Here is a 13,703-nt window from a genome sequence, read left to right on the forward strand (position 1 = left end):
AGACTGATGCTTCCTGACTTCAAGACTTACCACAGAGCTGCTGTAATCAAGACAGTGTGGTATAGGTGACAGGACAAACAAATAGGTCAAGAAATAGAATAGAAAGCTCATAATGGGATTACATAAACAACATCAACTGAACTTTGACAAAGGAGCAAAGGCAATGCAGTGGAACAGAGATAATCTCTTCAACAAATGATGCTGGATAGCCACATGTAAAAACAAAACAGAATCCAAATACAGACCTTACACCTTTCACAAATATTAACTCAAAATGGATCACAGTCCTAAATGTAAAACACAAAACTATAAAACTCCCAGACAATAGGAGAAAATCTAGATGACCTTGCATATGACCATGACTTTTTTTTTTTTAACGTTTATTTATTTTTGAGACAGAGAGAGACAGAGCATGAATGGGGGAGGGTCAGAGAGAGAGGGAGACACAGAATCTGAAACAGGCTCCAGGCTCTGAGCCATCAGCACAGAGCCTGACGCGGGGCTTGAACTCACGAACCGCGAGATCGTGACCTGGCTGAAGTCGGACGCTTAACCAACTGAGCCACCCAGGCGCCCCGACCATGACTTTTTAGATATAACACCAGAGGCACAAACCAAGAAAGAAGTGGTAAGCTAGACTTGATTAAAACTTAAAATCCCTGGTCTGTAAAAGGTACTGTATTTCACTGAATGAAAAGGCAAGTCACAAATTTGGAGAAGATGTTTGCAAAAAACATATCTAACAAAGGACTGCTATCTAAAATACACAAAGAACTCTTAAAACTAAACAATAAGAAAACAAAGGGCCTAGTTTTTAAAAATATATGTCAAAGACGGGGGTGCCTGGGTGGCTCAGTCGGCTGGGCGTCTGACTTCCGCTCCGGTCATGATCTCAGGTCTGTGAGTTCGAACTCCGCATCGGGCTCTGTGCTGACAGCTCAGAGCCTGGAGCCTGTTTCAGATTCTGTGTGTCTCTCTCTCTCTGACCCTCCCCCGTTCATGCTCTCTCTCTCTGTCTCAAAAATAAATAAACGTTAAAAAAATTTTTTTAATTTAAAAATTTCAAAATATATGTCAAAGACCTTAACAGACACCAAAAGAACACATAGAAGTGCCAAATACACTTACAACAAGATTCACTACATCACATATCTTCAGGGAAATGTAAATTAAAGTAATGAAATACCACTGCACATCTATTATAATGGCCCAAATCTGGAACACTGGCAATATCAAATTTAGGTGAGGAAATGGCAGCAACAGGAACTTGCACTCATACTGGCTGGAATGCAAAATGGTACAGATACTTTAGGAGACAATGTGGAGGTTTCTTACAAAATTAAATATACTCTCACCATACAATTCTGCAATTGTACTCTGTGGTATTTACTCCAAGGAGTTGAAAGCTTGTATCATCATGAAAACCTGCACATCGATGTTTATAGAAGCCTAATTCATAATTTGCAAAACATGGAAGGACTAAGAAGTCCGAGAGCCAATGAATGGATAAATATACTGTGATCTACCCAGAGAAGGAATATTATTTAACTCTTAAAAAAATGAGTGATCGATGGCAATCAAAAAGAATGACATCTTGCCATTTGCAACTTACCAATCCAACAGTAGATGGAACTGGAGGGTATTATGCTAAGCAAAATTAGTCAGAGAAAGACAAATATCATATAACTTCACTCATCTGAGGCCTTTAAGATACAAAACAGATGACCATAAGGGAAGGAAAGCAAAAATAAAATAAAAACAGGGAGAGGGACAAAATATAACAGGCTCTCAAATATGGTGAAAAGCAGAGTGTTACTGGAGGGGTCGTAGGAGAGGGGGATGAGCTAAATGGGTAAGGGGCATTAAGGATTCTACTCCTGAAATCATTGTTGCACTATATGCTAACTAACTTGGATGTAAATGAAAAAAAATAAATGGTAAAAAATAAAAATAATAAAATTTTAAAAATGAGTGATCAAGTCATGAAAAGACATGGTGGAAACTCAAATGAATATACTAAGTGAAAGAAGGCAATCAAAGAAAACTACATACTCTATAAGACATTCTGAAGCAAAACTATGGACACAATAAAAAGATGAGTAGTTGCCAAGGGTTATTAGGGGAGGGATGAACAGCAAGAGCTCAGAGGATTTTTAGGGCAGTGAAAATATGTATGGTATTACAGTAATATATATCCTTATACTGATATATACCCTTACAATGATATATACCCTTATATATTTGTCTAGACCTATATAATGTACAATACCAAAAATAAACTCAAAGGCAAACTATGGATTTGAGTGATTATTATGTGTCAATGTAGGTTTACCCTTGGTAAAAGTGTACTGTGCTGGTGAAAGATACTGGTAATGGGCAAGACTATGCATTTGTGGGGCAAAGGATATATGAGATATCTCTGTCCCTCTCTCTCAATTATATTCTAAACCAAATACTGCTCTAAACATTTTAAGTCTTTAAATTTCTTTTTAAATTAAAGAGAAACAATTGTTTCAAAATTATTACCAAAATACAAATTTCACTATCCTGGTTCTTTAACAACAATAATAACAATAAAAAAGGAACTGAAGGGGACACCCAGGTGGCTCAGTTGGATGAGCATTGGACTTTGGCTAAAGTCACGATCTCACTGTTGATGGGTTCAAACCCCATGTAGGGCTCTGTGCTGACAGCTCAGAGCCTGGAGCCTGATTTGGATTCTGTGTCTCCCTGTCTCTCTGCCCCTTCCCTGCTCACCCTGCTCATACTCGCCCACCCCCCCCACCCGACCCCCCCCCCACACACACACTCTCTCTCTCTCTCTCTCTCAAAAATACAAAAACATTAAAAAAAAAAAGGAACTGAACAAATCCACAGTAGAAATGTGTATTGGTATTTAAACCAACATATTCTGTCTCAGTTATTTTGCATCTCTTCCTGAATTCATGGACAGACCAACTATGTACAGGGTTGGCATCTATGAGAGTTGTAGGGGTATATAGGTCTTTTGTAATGAATTTGGGCTCATCCCTGAATATTTCTTTATTTTTCTAGAATTTAGATCCCTAGGTCAAAATTAGTGAACATTCCTTTTTTTTTCTTTTTCTTTTTTTTTTTTTTTTTGTTTATTTAATTTTGAGAGAGAGAGAGATAGAGAGAGAGAGCACACGAGCACAAAGTAGGGGTGGGGCAGAGATAGAGGGAGACACAGAATCTGAAGCAGGCTCCAGGCTCTGAGCTGTCAGCACAGAGCCCGATTCAGGGCCCAAACTCACGAGCTGTGAGATGACCTCAGCCGAAATCAGATGGTTAACTGGCTAAGCCACTATGGCGCCCCTAAAATTAGTGGACATTCTTAATGGTTTTGATACATAGCCTTCAATTTTTTTCAATAAATGTAATTATTAATACTTTTACTATTAGGTTTTGACTAAGTAATTTACCAAGCACATATTAACCCTGCACATTACTGTTTTAAACATCACATTTGCTGACTTGATAGGGCAAATTTATTTACTCTTTTGTGTTTGCAACATGTTGTGACAGCCACAGAGAACCACTGCTTGGATTTCTCTTCAACAAAAAATTTGCCTAAGAGTATACTTAGCTGACATCTTCCAGCTGAAGCACCTTTAGGGTTAGTTTTAGTTTGCAAGTTGAGGACACTTCTTCCCAGACACATCAGAGCCAAAGAGTGAGCATGGCCAGACTGTATTAAAGCCTACCCATGTTTGTAAATTATGGGTTTCTTTTAAGAGCCATTTTTGCTCCAGGGACCCCCATGGGTTTCGCCAAGATGCTGTCAAATCTGCACTGCCTTTCCTGTTCCTCTCTGTTTAACTTGCATGGGTATCAGATCTGCACGGCAGTATGACGGGCTGCCCTGCCTAATCCTGTTTCAGGCCTCTTATGGGCTGGATGTTAATCTCCCTCCCAAAATTCTTATGTTGAAATATAATCCCCAATGTGATGATATTTGGGGGCAGGGACTTTAAGATGCATTGCGATCAGGGGCGCCTAGGTGCCTCAGTCAGTTAAGTGGCCAACTTCGGCTCAGGTCATGATCCCACAGTTCATGAGTTCAAGTGCCACGTCAGGCCCTGTGCTGACAGCTCAGAGCCTGGAGCCTTCTTCGGATTCTGTGTCTCCCTCTCTCTCTGCCCCTCCCCAGCTCATGCTGCCTCTGCCTCTTTCAAAACTAAATAAACATTTAAAAAACTAAAAAGAAAGGAAAAAAAGAGGCAATGTGATCACTGTATTAATGCTCATATACAAAGAGACGAGGGAGCTAGCTCGCTCTGTTTTTACAAGAATACAAGAAGTCTGCCACCTGCAACCTCGAAGTGGGCCCTCACTGGAATACTACCATGCAGGCATCCTGATCTGAGACTTCCAGCCTCAAGAACTGTGAGAAATAAATTTCTGTTTCTTATAAGCCACCTAGTTTAAGGTATTTTGTTATAGCAGCCAGAACTAAGACAGTGCTTTTTTGATCTTTTATAGCCCTTCCCCACTAAGCCACTTCTTCTCCTCATTCTGTCTCAATGTCTTTTCCAGAGGACATAACTGGTACACATATTTTGGTTGCCAGAAAGTGTATTTACTTTCCATTTGCTTATAAAATAAAAAGCCCAAATGCTCAATGGTCTTTGCCCTTTTTTTCTATATTTTTCTGACATAAAAGTTCTAAAAAGTCTTCTTAATCAATTTATGCATAACATGCCCTTTTCTACCACAAACACTCAAAAAAATTCATACCAGTTTCAAAAATATTTTTAAAAACACAGAGAAAGGGACTCACAAAGCAACTTTAGCTTGTATGGGAACAACTTACACTCTGCTTTCATTTGAACACACCTAAGTGTAATTATGCAGGTATTCACACAAGTGTTTATATTTCACTTGTACATATTTGTGTTGCAGCAAAAGAACTTAGGCTGACTACTGATTACTGAATTTAGCCTCTATTTCCTTCTGCATTGTGTCTGTTTTAATTTAAAATCTCAACTTCACTCAACCAATATCGATTAAGCAATTTCTATATACATTCTCAAAGTATCTCTTCTCTCCATTTTATTTCCCACAATGGGTTCTGAATAAACTTTCTAAAATATAAAAACAGATAATTTTGTATCTTTCAAATTAGAAACGATAAAGCTAAAATAAATCTGTGTTGAGAAAGACACTCATTATGCTGGGTAAAAATGTAAATATTAAATGTTGCTGACATTTGATTAAGCAAATGGCAATAGATGTCAATGAGACTTAAAAGTACCCAAATCCTCTGACTTACTAGGGGACTTTTATCATCTATACCTCATAGTAATTTATTCTTGATATATGAATTATTTAAATGTTATCACCATACTCCCTTGTATTTATGTTGAAAGCAAAAATCTGTCTTCCAAAATGGATTGTGTGATACTCAAAGGCTGACATTAGCCTTTGTGAATTTTTCTCCTTACATTTAATTCAATGTCTGGCACACAGTGAATGCTGAATACATTTTTGCTGGATTATGCTGGGCCTGGTGAACAAAACGATCCAAGTGGACAAATAGTCAAGGAGCAAAGGAAAAGGCGATTCAACTCCACTTAAGCCATCAACACAGTTTTGTTTTACAGAAGCCTCTGTTCCATAATTATTCCCTAGGAAAGTAAAGTTCAAAGATGGTTTTGAAATTAAGGACCTGGGGATGAGTCCCAGTTTTACTCCCAACTCTGTCACTGTGACTTTGGCCAACAGGACATCTCCAGACTTCTCTCTCTCTCTCCCTCCCTCCCTCCCTCCCTCTCTCCCTCTTTTTTTCTCTCTCTTTCAGCTGACTGCATTCTCTGACACTTCCCCTAGGGTCATCAAGGAGCCCAAATGAGATGAAGTTTATAACAGACTTCTCTCTTCTCTGAGGAAGAGTATGTAATTATGCCCCTAATTAATGTCTTTTACAAGAGTTCCTTCCTGTTCCTAAATCTAAATTCAATTTTAAGACATGACCTATTTATATATAAATTGTACTTTTTCTCACTTTTAAATGCATGAGGATTTTACTCTTTGAGTTTAAAAAAAAAAAGCAAAGAGAGGCTTTAAATTTTTAATTTATTAATAACTGACTTACTGGTAAGACATGGAAATTTATCTCAATAATACTGAAAACTCATGAATCAGAGAAAATATATTATACCTATACTATACGTAGCTATGTATTGAATTTGTCAATTTGGAAAATTTGCAGACCGAACCACAAGATACAGAATAAAAATTCATGCAAAAGACACTGTTATTAATAATTTTTAAGTGTGCTATAAAAGTTTTGTTTTGTTATTGAAACTAACTTAATGATTTCTAAAATCTGTACCACCAGATTCAGGATACTGGTTGGGTCGAATACTGGCAATACTTTTATTACTACCACCACCACTAGGTCATAAAGATCTCTAATGGGTAGATATCAGTATCCTGATTTATAAATAAGCAACCTAATAGCAAACATAATAATACCCACCCATTGGATGATTACCACATGTCATGCACTATATGGTCGATATTTATTACCTGATTTGATGTTCATTATAACACTATTAAACAGATTCCATACCCAATTTATAGATAGGGGAGTTGAAACTTAAAAAAGATTTGTAAGTATTACTCGCAAAGAATCACAGAGCCAATAAGCAACTGGCTTTATTCTTAAATCTGATATTTAAGTGCGCCTGATGTATAAACACATTTTCCCCCCAGGATGAAAAATGGTGCCAGGCCATCTGTTAAATAGGTGATATTCTATAATGGGTCTGCAATTTGTTTTAATCAGTATCAAAATGATTGTTGGGCTTGCCATGTAGCACACATTGCACAGGAATAACACATTCAAATATTATTGATACAGGCAGTGAAGTACTTAACCATGACATTTCATAATCCAAATCCCAAGAAAAGTGTTTCCCTGAAGCAATAACATGGTAAATAGAATTCAAAATTTAGGCCACAAACCTGTCTCAGGCTCAATGGAAAAATAAGGCTGCCCTTCCAAGATACTATAAACCAACTTTGCACTGTTTCCATAAACTGGGTCATCAGCATCAGTAGCTGTTACATTAGTGACAGACGTACCTAAAAAAAAGAAAGAAAGAAAGAAAGAAAGGAAGGAAGAATGAAAGAAAGAGGAAAAAAAAAAAAGAAGAAGAAAAAGAGGGAGAGAAAAGATAATAATTAACACATTATCCTTTGCCAAGAGCTAAATTTTGCCAAGCATATCATACAGAAATCCATGTGTGGGAATAAGGAAAATAAGAAATCTCTTCAAAAATATGGAGATAAACTACTCTGTCATAACTTCAAAACTATCCAAGTCTTTTAAAAGAACGAGTACTGCTAGGCTGGAACACTATATAAAGATAACCCTTTTAGAATCAATATTATTTAAGATTCTTTTTTTGTTTTCATTTTAAAGACACCTATCAGATTCATGTGGGCTTGGAGGATATGGAAAGGAAAAATATCAAAGAAACATGAAACACAAAATTAATCATATCACACGTAGCATTTAAGTTTTGCAAAACTAAAACTGAAGACACCTGAATAAAATGGCTGCTAGAAAAACTGCACAGAAATATCAGAGGAATATTTCATTCATTTTATCTAATTCTTTAGAATATAAAATTAGATTGGAACCACCAATTAATCAGCATGTTTAGGTAATTACGCCTTATGGATAATAGAATCAAAACTTTTTTTTTTTTTTTCGGATTCATTTTCTTTGTGTTATTCACTCAGTCATTCAGCAATTGAGCACATACAGCTTGCCTCATATGAAGTAAAGATACTAAGATAAGGTCTACACTGAAGGAGTATACAGTTTGGTGGTGGAAGGGAAGAGGAGGGGACTGGTGCACACACACATAGAAATTCAGCTGAATGCAATAGCACGATGTCTGGAACTCTCACTCCACAGAGAGGGCGGGCAGGGACAGGACAGCTTTCTGAGAGACGTTGCATTTGACTTACATTATTAAAGACAGGTAGAGTTTAATGATGAGAATGGCAGGGAAGAAATTCCAAGCAATAAGTCAAGCATAAGTAAAGGCAAAGTAGTCTGAAAGACTGTGTGAAATTCTGGGAACTGCTAAAACTGGGAGCAATTGGAGATGTCTGGTGTGGTGACAGGCTTCAAGTTCTGTGAGGACAGGGTCAATGTCCTTAATCCAGTAAGGGTTGGACACATAATACAGTAAAACCTTGGATGGTAAGTAACTTGTTCTGTGAGTGTTCCACAAGACGAGCAAACATTTCTAATAAATTTTAACTCGATTAACGAGCAACGTCTTGCAATACAAGTAGTGTGTGATGGTGAATTTCACATGATCACAACTGAGCCAATGGTTCTTGAAATTTGCTTTGATATACAAGTGCTTTGGATTACAAGAATGGTTCTGGAAGGGAATTATGCTTGCCAACCAAGGTTTTACTGTAATTATCAAACACTGATAATTGAATGAATGGGCAAATGAATAAATCATCTGATGATTTAATGACAAATGGCATCTAAGTGTCACAGAGAAGCTCCCTAGCAAGTAGACTCTCAGATTAATGGCAGAATTTTTTTTTAATGTTTATTTACTTTTGAGAGAGACGGAGACAGAATGCGAGTGGGTTAGGAGCAGAGAGAGAGGGAGACACAGAATCTGAGGCAGGCTCCAGCCTCTGAGCTGTCAGCATAGAGCCCGATGCGGGGCTCAAACTCACAAGCTGTGAGATCACAGCCCGAGCTGAAGTTGGCGGCTCAACTGACTGAGCCACCCAGATGCCCCTAATTGCAGAATTTTCATCAGGGAGTTCTCTTCAACTGATACCTGTGGGGAAATGAACAGGACAATATTGGGTGGAACCAGCCCTTGGTCTGTGATGCGCTCACAGACTCCAGCGGCCTCTCTATACCTGACATGGTCATTGAGGAAATGGGGCCAGACCTTTAGACTCCAGCACTGTCCAGTTATTGGATGTGGGAACCCCTCTGAGAATGGAGGCTTGGTCTTGGGTCATGCAGCTCTCTTCAGCTGGATGACCTTCAGCCCTGAGATGCCAATAATCAACATTCTCAAGCAGCATGGGGGAAGAGTGTTTCAATTTGAAGGGCAGATCTGAGCAGCATACCTCCATGTTTACTGAAATAGGATAGAGCTTTTGCAAGATCTTGCCAATCAAAATGTTATTAAGGGTTTTGAATTACGGTCACTATACATGAAAATGTAGTAATACTATTCATTGAGCGGTTGATAGTCCTGTAAAATTGGAATTTCTACTCAGCATTATGATTCAGAGGTGCTACAAAATCTACAGTGATAAAAAAAAAAACACCTCATGTTGGCTTTGTAATACATTCCATCAGACACTGGGAACAATATCAAAGAAAAAAATAAGACTCACTTTCGAAAATAACTCATCAACTAGCTGGTAAAGATGAGCACGTGAAAGTACAATATTTGTAGTTATTTGAATATTGTGTGGGATGGAAAAGAAATGGAGGAAAAACCTTCCAGGTAAGAGGAAGAAAGTGAAATAAATACATTTTAGGAGGAGATCTGATTGGAAAAATCAGTCATCAAGCTAACTCTGGAGACACAAGCTGGAGTGCAAAATGCAGAGGTCATTTGAATGCCCAGATGGGGAGTATTGGCTCTTCCTGTAGGAAACAGAGAAGGTATTTCAGTGAGAGACCAATCCTATGCTGTTCTCCTCGATTAGTGCCCCCAGATTTAACTGGAGCAAGCGATATACAAGATTAGGAGATCAGACTAGATATGCGGTTACAGCAGTAGTCCAGTTAGGGGGGTGATAAAACATTAACAATAAATATGGATCTTGAGGCTCATTTTCTTGATTTCACCCTTGTACTAAGTTTCCATAAGATGTTCAAATGAAGGTAAACTGAGTGAGGGGTATGCAGAACTCTTTCTGTCCCTTTTCTCTAAGTCTAAGAATAGTTCGGAAAAAGTTAAAGAAAAAAAAAAAACAGAATGAATAGCAAGAAAAAGACTCAGGAGTTACTGAGAGCTAATAGTCCAGAGATTCATAAGAAAGGGTGAACTCTTCCAAGCAGAAGTCCGTGAAATAAATGTTTGTTTTGCTTTGTTGAGTTGTCTTATTTTTTTTTTTTTTAGGAGAAATGCTCCCCCCCCCACCATTATGAAGTAACACATTATCATTGTTTGAGAAAAATGAACTCAAATATGACGTTAAGCTAATTCTGTTCTAACCACTGTCTAGGCACAGGAAACAAAGAAGTGAACAAATAGTCAAAAATTCCTATCCTCACTAAAATTACCTGCTAGTAGGTGACTTAAATTGAGAAACACCCTCATGCAGAAAAATAAATCAATCAAACAAATTTGTGAACAATGACAGAATCACTGCATATATGTGTGCAGTGGGTGTGTTTGGGTGGAGAAGTATGTGGGCCACGGTTTTGCAGATGGGATATTTCCAATCTACGCTGAAACAATTACTCGTCTCTTTGGGCAAATCATTTAACCTGCCTCACCCATCAATTTCAAATCTACAATACACATCAGAATTATTGTGAGAGTCACACTAAATAATCTATATAGACGCTGAGCACAGATATGACCACATGCTAAGCCTATGAGCACCAACTCTGCCTACATTTTAGAATCTGGGTTGAAAAACATTTAGATCTTTGGGGTACCTTTCAGATCTATGGCATGGCAATATGGGGATGGTGGTGGAGTATTTTTAAAAGTCTTCTCAGGCAACTCTTAAGTAAAGTCATTGTTCAGAATGACTGTAGTGGGTCCCGGACTTTTTTATAATTTGACTTCACTCCCCTACAAAGAAACATTAATTTCTATCATGATTATTCTGAAGAATTCTCACTCAGATTTGTTTATATATTGAAGGTTTTTTTTAATCCATTCATAGTGCATAAAGGCCCACGGAGATGATTTTTCCTTAAATGGAATTTAGGGATCTTTCCTGGGAACTTCACTAATGCCAGACTGATGATGATTCTATTTGTTTTCATTGATTACTGTAACCTGATGTTCTTTTATTGTCCCATCACATTACCAAACACTGAGGCAGGAGGAAGGGGCCAGATTTCCATAATTTCCATGTTCTGTGATTTAGTTTTTTGCATATCTGAAGACAATCATTTTTCATTCTGCACACCTTAAAGTTCTGTGAGAGAATCAAATGGGATGATATTAAGTAGAGAAAAGAGACTAAGAAGATAAATTTGGAGTCATACTGGGTTGAACCAGAACACTTGTTTTATACCCATGTTCAACTTCTATGAGTCCTGTGTCCTTGGCCAAAGAAAACTTTTCTAAGCTTTGATTTCTTAATCTGCAAAAAGGAAGGTAAAATAACTGCTACCGCCTAGGCTTGTTAAGATAATTAAATGTAATAAGTTATGCAAACAGTAATGAAGAGTCATTGACATTTTATATTTCTGAGACCTTGCTGTCACTGTTATTATATGTACATTATGTGTATGTGCATGAGAGACTGAAAAACAAACTCATCTTTTATCATTTTAAGTGGAGGTGGTTGCTGTCATTTCTAAGTGTTGTGCCTAATTAATAGTAGTATATTTCCTTAAATTTGAGGGGAAAACACAGAAAGCCTTCCCCAAATGTAGCAATATGTTCATGCCTTTAATAAGAAACTTAGAAAATACACATACACACTCACTCCATCTCACCTGCTCCCATCTAGTTTATCTCACGTCAGTTTCCTCTGTGGTATAAAACTGCTGTGGACTCAAAAATAAACTGTGTTTGGATGTAGCAAGCACAAGGGCCAGGCAGTGGGCACATCATCAGCACAAGTTTCTCACTGTTATGTGAATGGGTGGCATTCAAATCAATGCCCTATCTCTCAGCCCATGCAAATCCCATACTCTTTCGAAGATGAACTACTGTCCCGAGCAATGCGACATAGCTAAGGCAAGATTTTACCCACATCCTCATCCATGATATTTCTGCCTGATGTCTGGCTTCCCGGGAAATCCACATCCTTCAACTTTAGACATCTGGAAATGAAAAGGCAGCTCTACTTCCCGTCAAGGATAATATTTCTCCTAATAGTGATTCAAGACTGTTGATGCACCTGTACACTGGAATAGATGTGTGTAGAGGTTTTGTGGATGCATTTGTCAAGTGATTACCCAGAGGGGGGAAAATGGATGCTTTGAGGTTAATCTTGCAGCAGAAAAGATTTCTAGTCAAGCTGTGGTGTCGGCTTCTCCATGGAAATGCATGCAGAATGCAGACCACAGAGGCAAATTGAAAAGTGTAAACCTTGCAGGATAATGTTTCTTCAAAGCGGCAAGTGTTGGTGTGTGATAAATAGGACCCTGCGTAATACCCAGGAAATATAACAACAGGATTCTCTGTTTGTGTTTTCATTTGGAACTGTTTCTGTCCCTTTGTCGAGGATACAAGAGACTCATTTAGCTGGTGACTATAAATTTGACACTGTGCCATTTCTCCAAGAAAGCCCCTATTATAATCCAACTTGATGCCGATCCTAATTATAATAATATAGCCGTTGTATTTCCAGCTGTTGTCAACAAAAATGATCCCTGTCACCACAATGCATCCTGCTGTATCAATTCAAGTATGAATACGTCAATTCCAAGGTGCATTCTGCTTTTAATAAGCCCATTTTTCTGCATTTAGTTTCTTGTATAAGTGATATTTGCCAACATGCACTTGGATTTTAATTAACAGAAGGCTCACGGTATCATTTGCCTCCTGCCACACCTGAAAGTTCCCTCCCGTTAGCAGCAGGGCTCACAAGTCTTCCCCCTATAATGACAGCAAACACTACAAGCAAAATTAACCATCAAAAATTTTACAGTGTCAGGTTAGAGGTTCCAGTTTGCTGACAAACTAAGATGAAAGGCCTTCGGGAAAATAAGATGTTGGGTTTGGGTAGTGCAGCTCTGTTAGCTAGACTATACTTTTTTATGAGCAAGTCAGCACACCAATTCTGCACATTATTCAGAAAGAAAAATGCTGGTGCTGACACCCTGAGCAGGAAAACAAAGGTTTGGTGCAGTGTGAAAATGCGCACACTGGAAAAGCGAAAACTCTTATGATGAGAAGAACATAAACCCCATTTGCAAAGAGTCATTTGCAATCCATTTTCAGAGAATAAGTGTTCTGATAGCAGGTGGGAAAATAAAGCAGCAGAATCCTTGCAATTACTGAAATTCAGAAAGGTGTATGTTCCTGGCCTTCCTGCTACCATCTTCAAACTTTTGCTTTGACCTTCTGGCTACCCAGATGCAAGCTCAGTACGTACGGTCCATGGATAGAGTGCCCCGCGTTATCATCTGAAAACGTCTTCCTTAAACATTCACACATTCCGAAGATCAGAGGCCTAACGGGTCACAGCAATGATGCAGCAGGCATTGGTTATTTTAATAAAATGAAACCCTCAGCCCATCTTCCCTCATCCTCCTTGTTAATTCTCCCAAGTACTAGGCAATACAAGAGGTAGTGAGGCACAGGTGTTGCCATGGCAACGTTTTTTGGTTGTTGTTGAATAGCAGAGCAATAATTTCTTAAGGCCTGTGTAACTTGTTGACGTTTAAATTATCCCTTACTAGAAGCTGAAGCATCGGCCCTGGACGTTTTAAACGTGTGATGCCAAATCCATTATTTTTTCACTTTTATGGA

General features: G+C 38.2%; 1 protein-coding gene across 5 annotated transcripts in view; it reads right to left on the reverse strand.

Annotated features, from left to right (window-relative positions):
• The window catches only part of LOC123579252 (cadherin-8), a 366,323-nt gene that overhangs the window by 198,476 nt on the left and 154,144 nt on the right, over positions 1-13,703 (reverse strand). For 4 of the 5 annotated variants that reach the window (XM_045442964.1, XM_045442965.1, XM_045442968.1 and 1 more), the window contains one exon: positions 6,991-7,110. The exons of the other annotated variant lie outside the window; for it this stretch is intronic. In XM_045442964.1, coding sequence (XP_045298920.1) covers positions 6,991-7,110 — 120 coding nt within the window. The remainder of the gene's footprint in view (positions 1-6,990; positions 7,111-13,703) is intronic. 5 annotated transcript variants of the gene reach the window in all.

This window comes from Leopardus geoffroyi, chromosome E2 (genome assembly GCF_018350155.1).
Source record: "Leopardus geoffroyi isolate Oge1 chromosome E2, O.geoffroyi_Oge1_pat1.0, whole genome shotgun sequence".
Lineage (NCBI taxonomy): Eukaryota > Metazoa > Chordata > Mammalia > Carnivora > Felidae > Leopardus > Leopardus geoffroyi.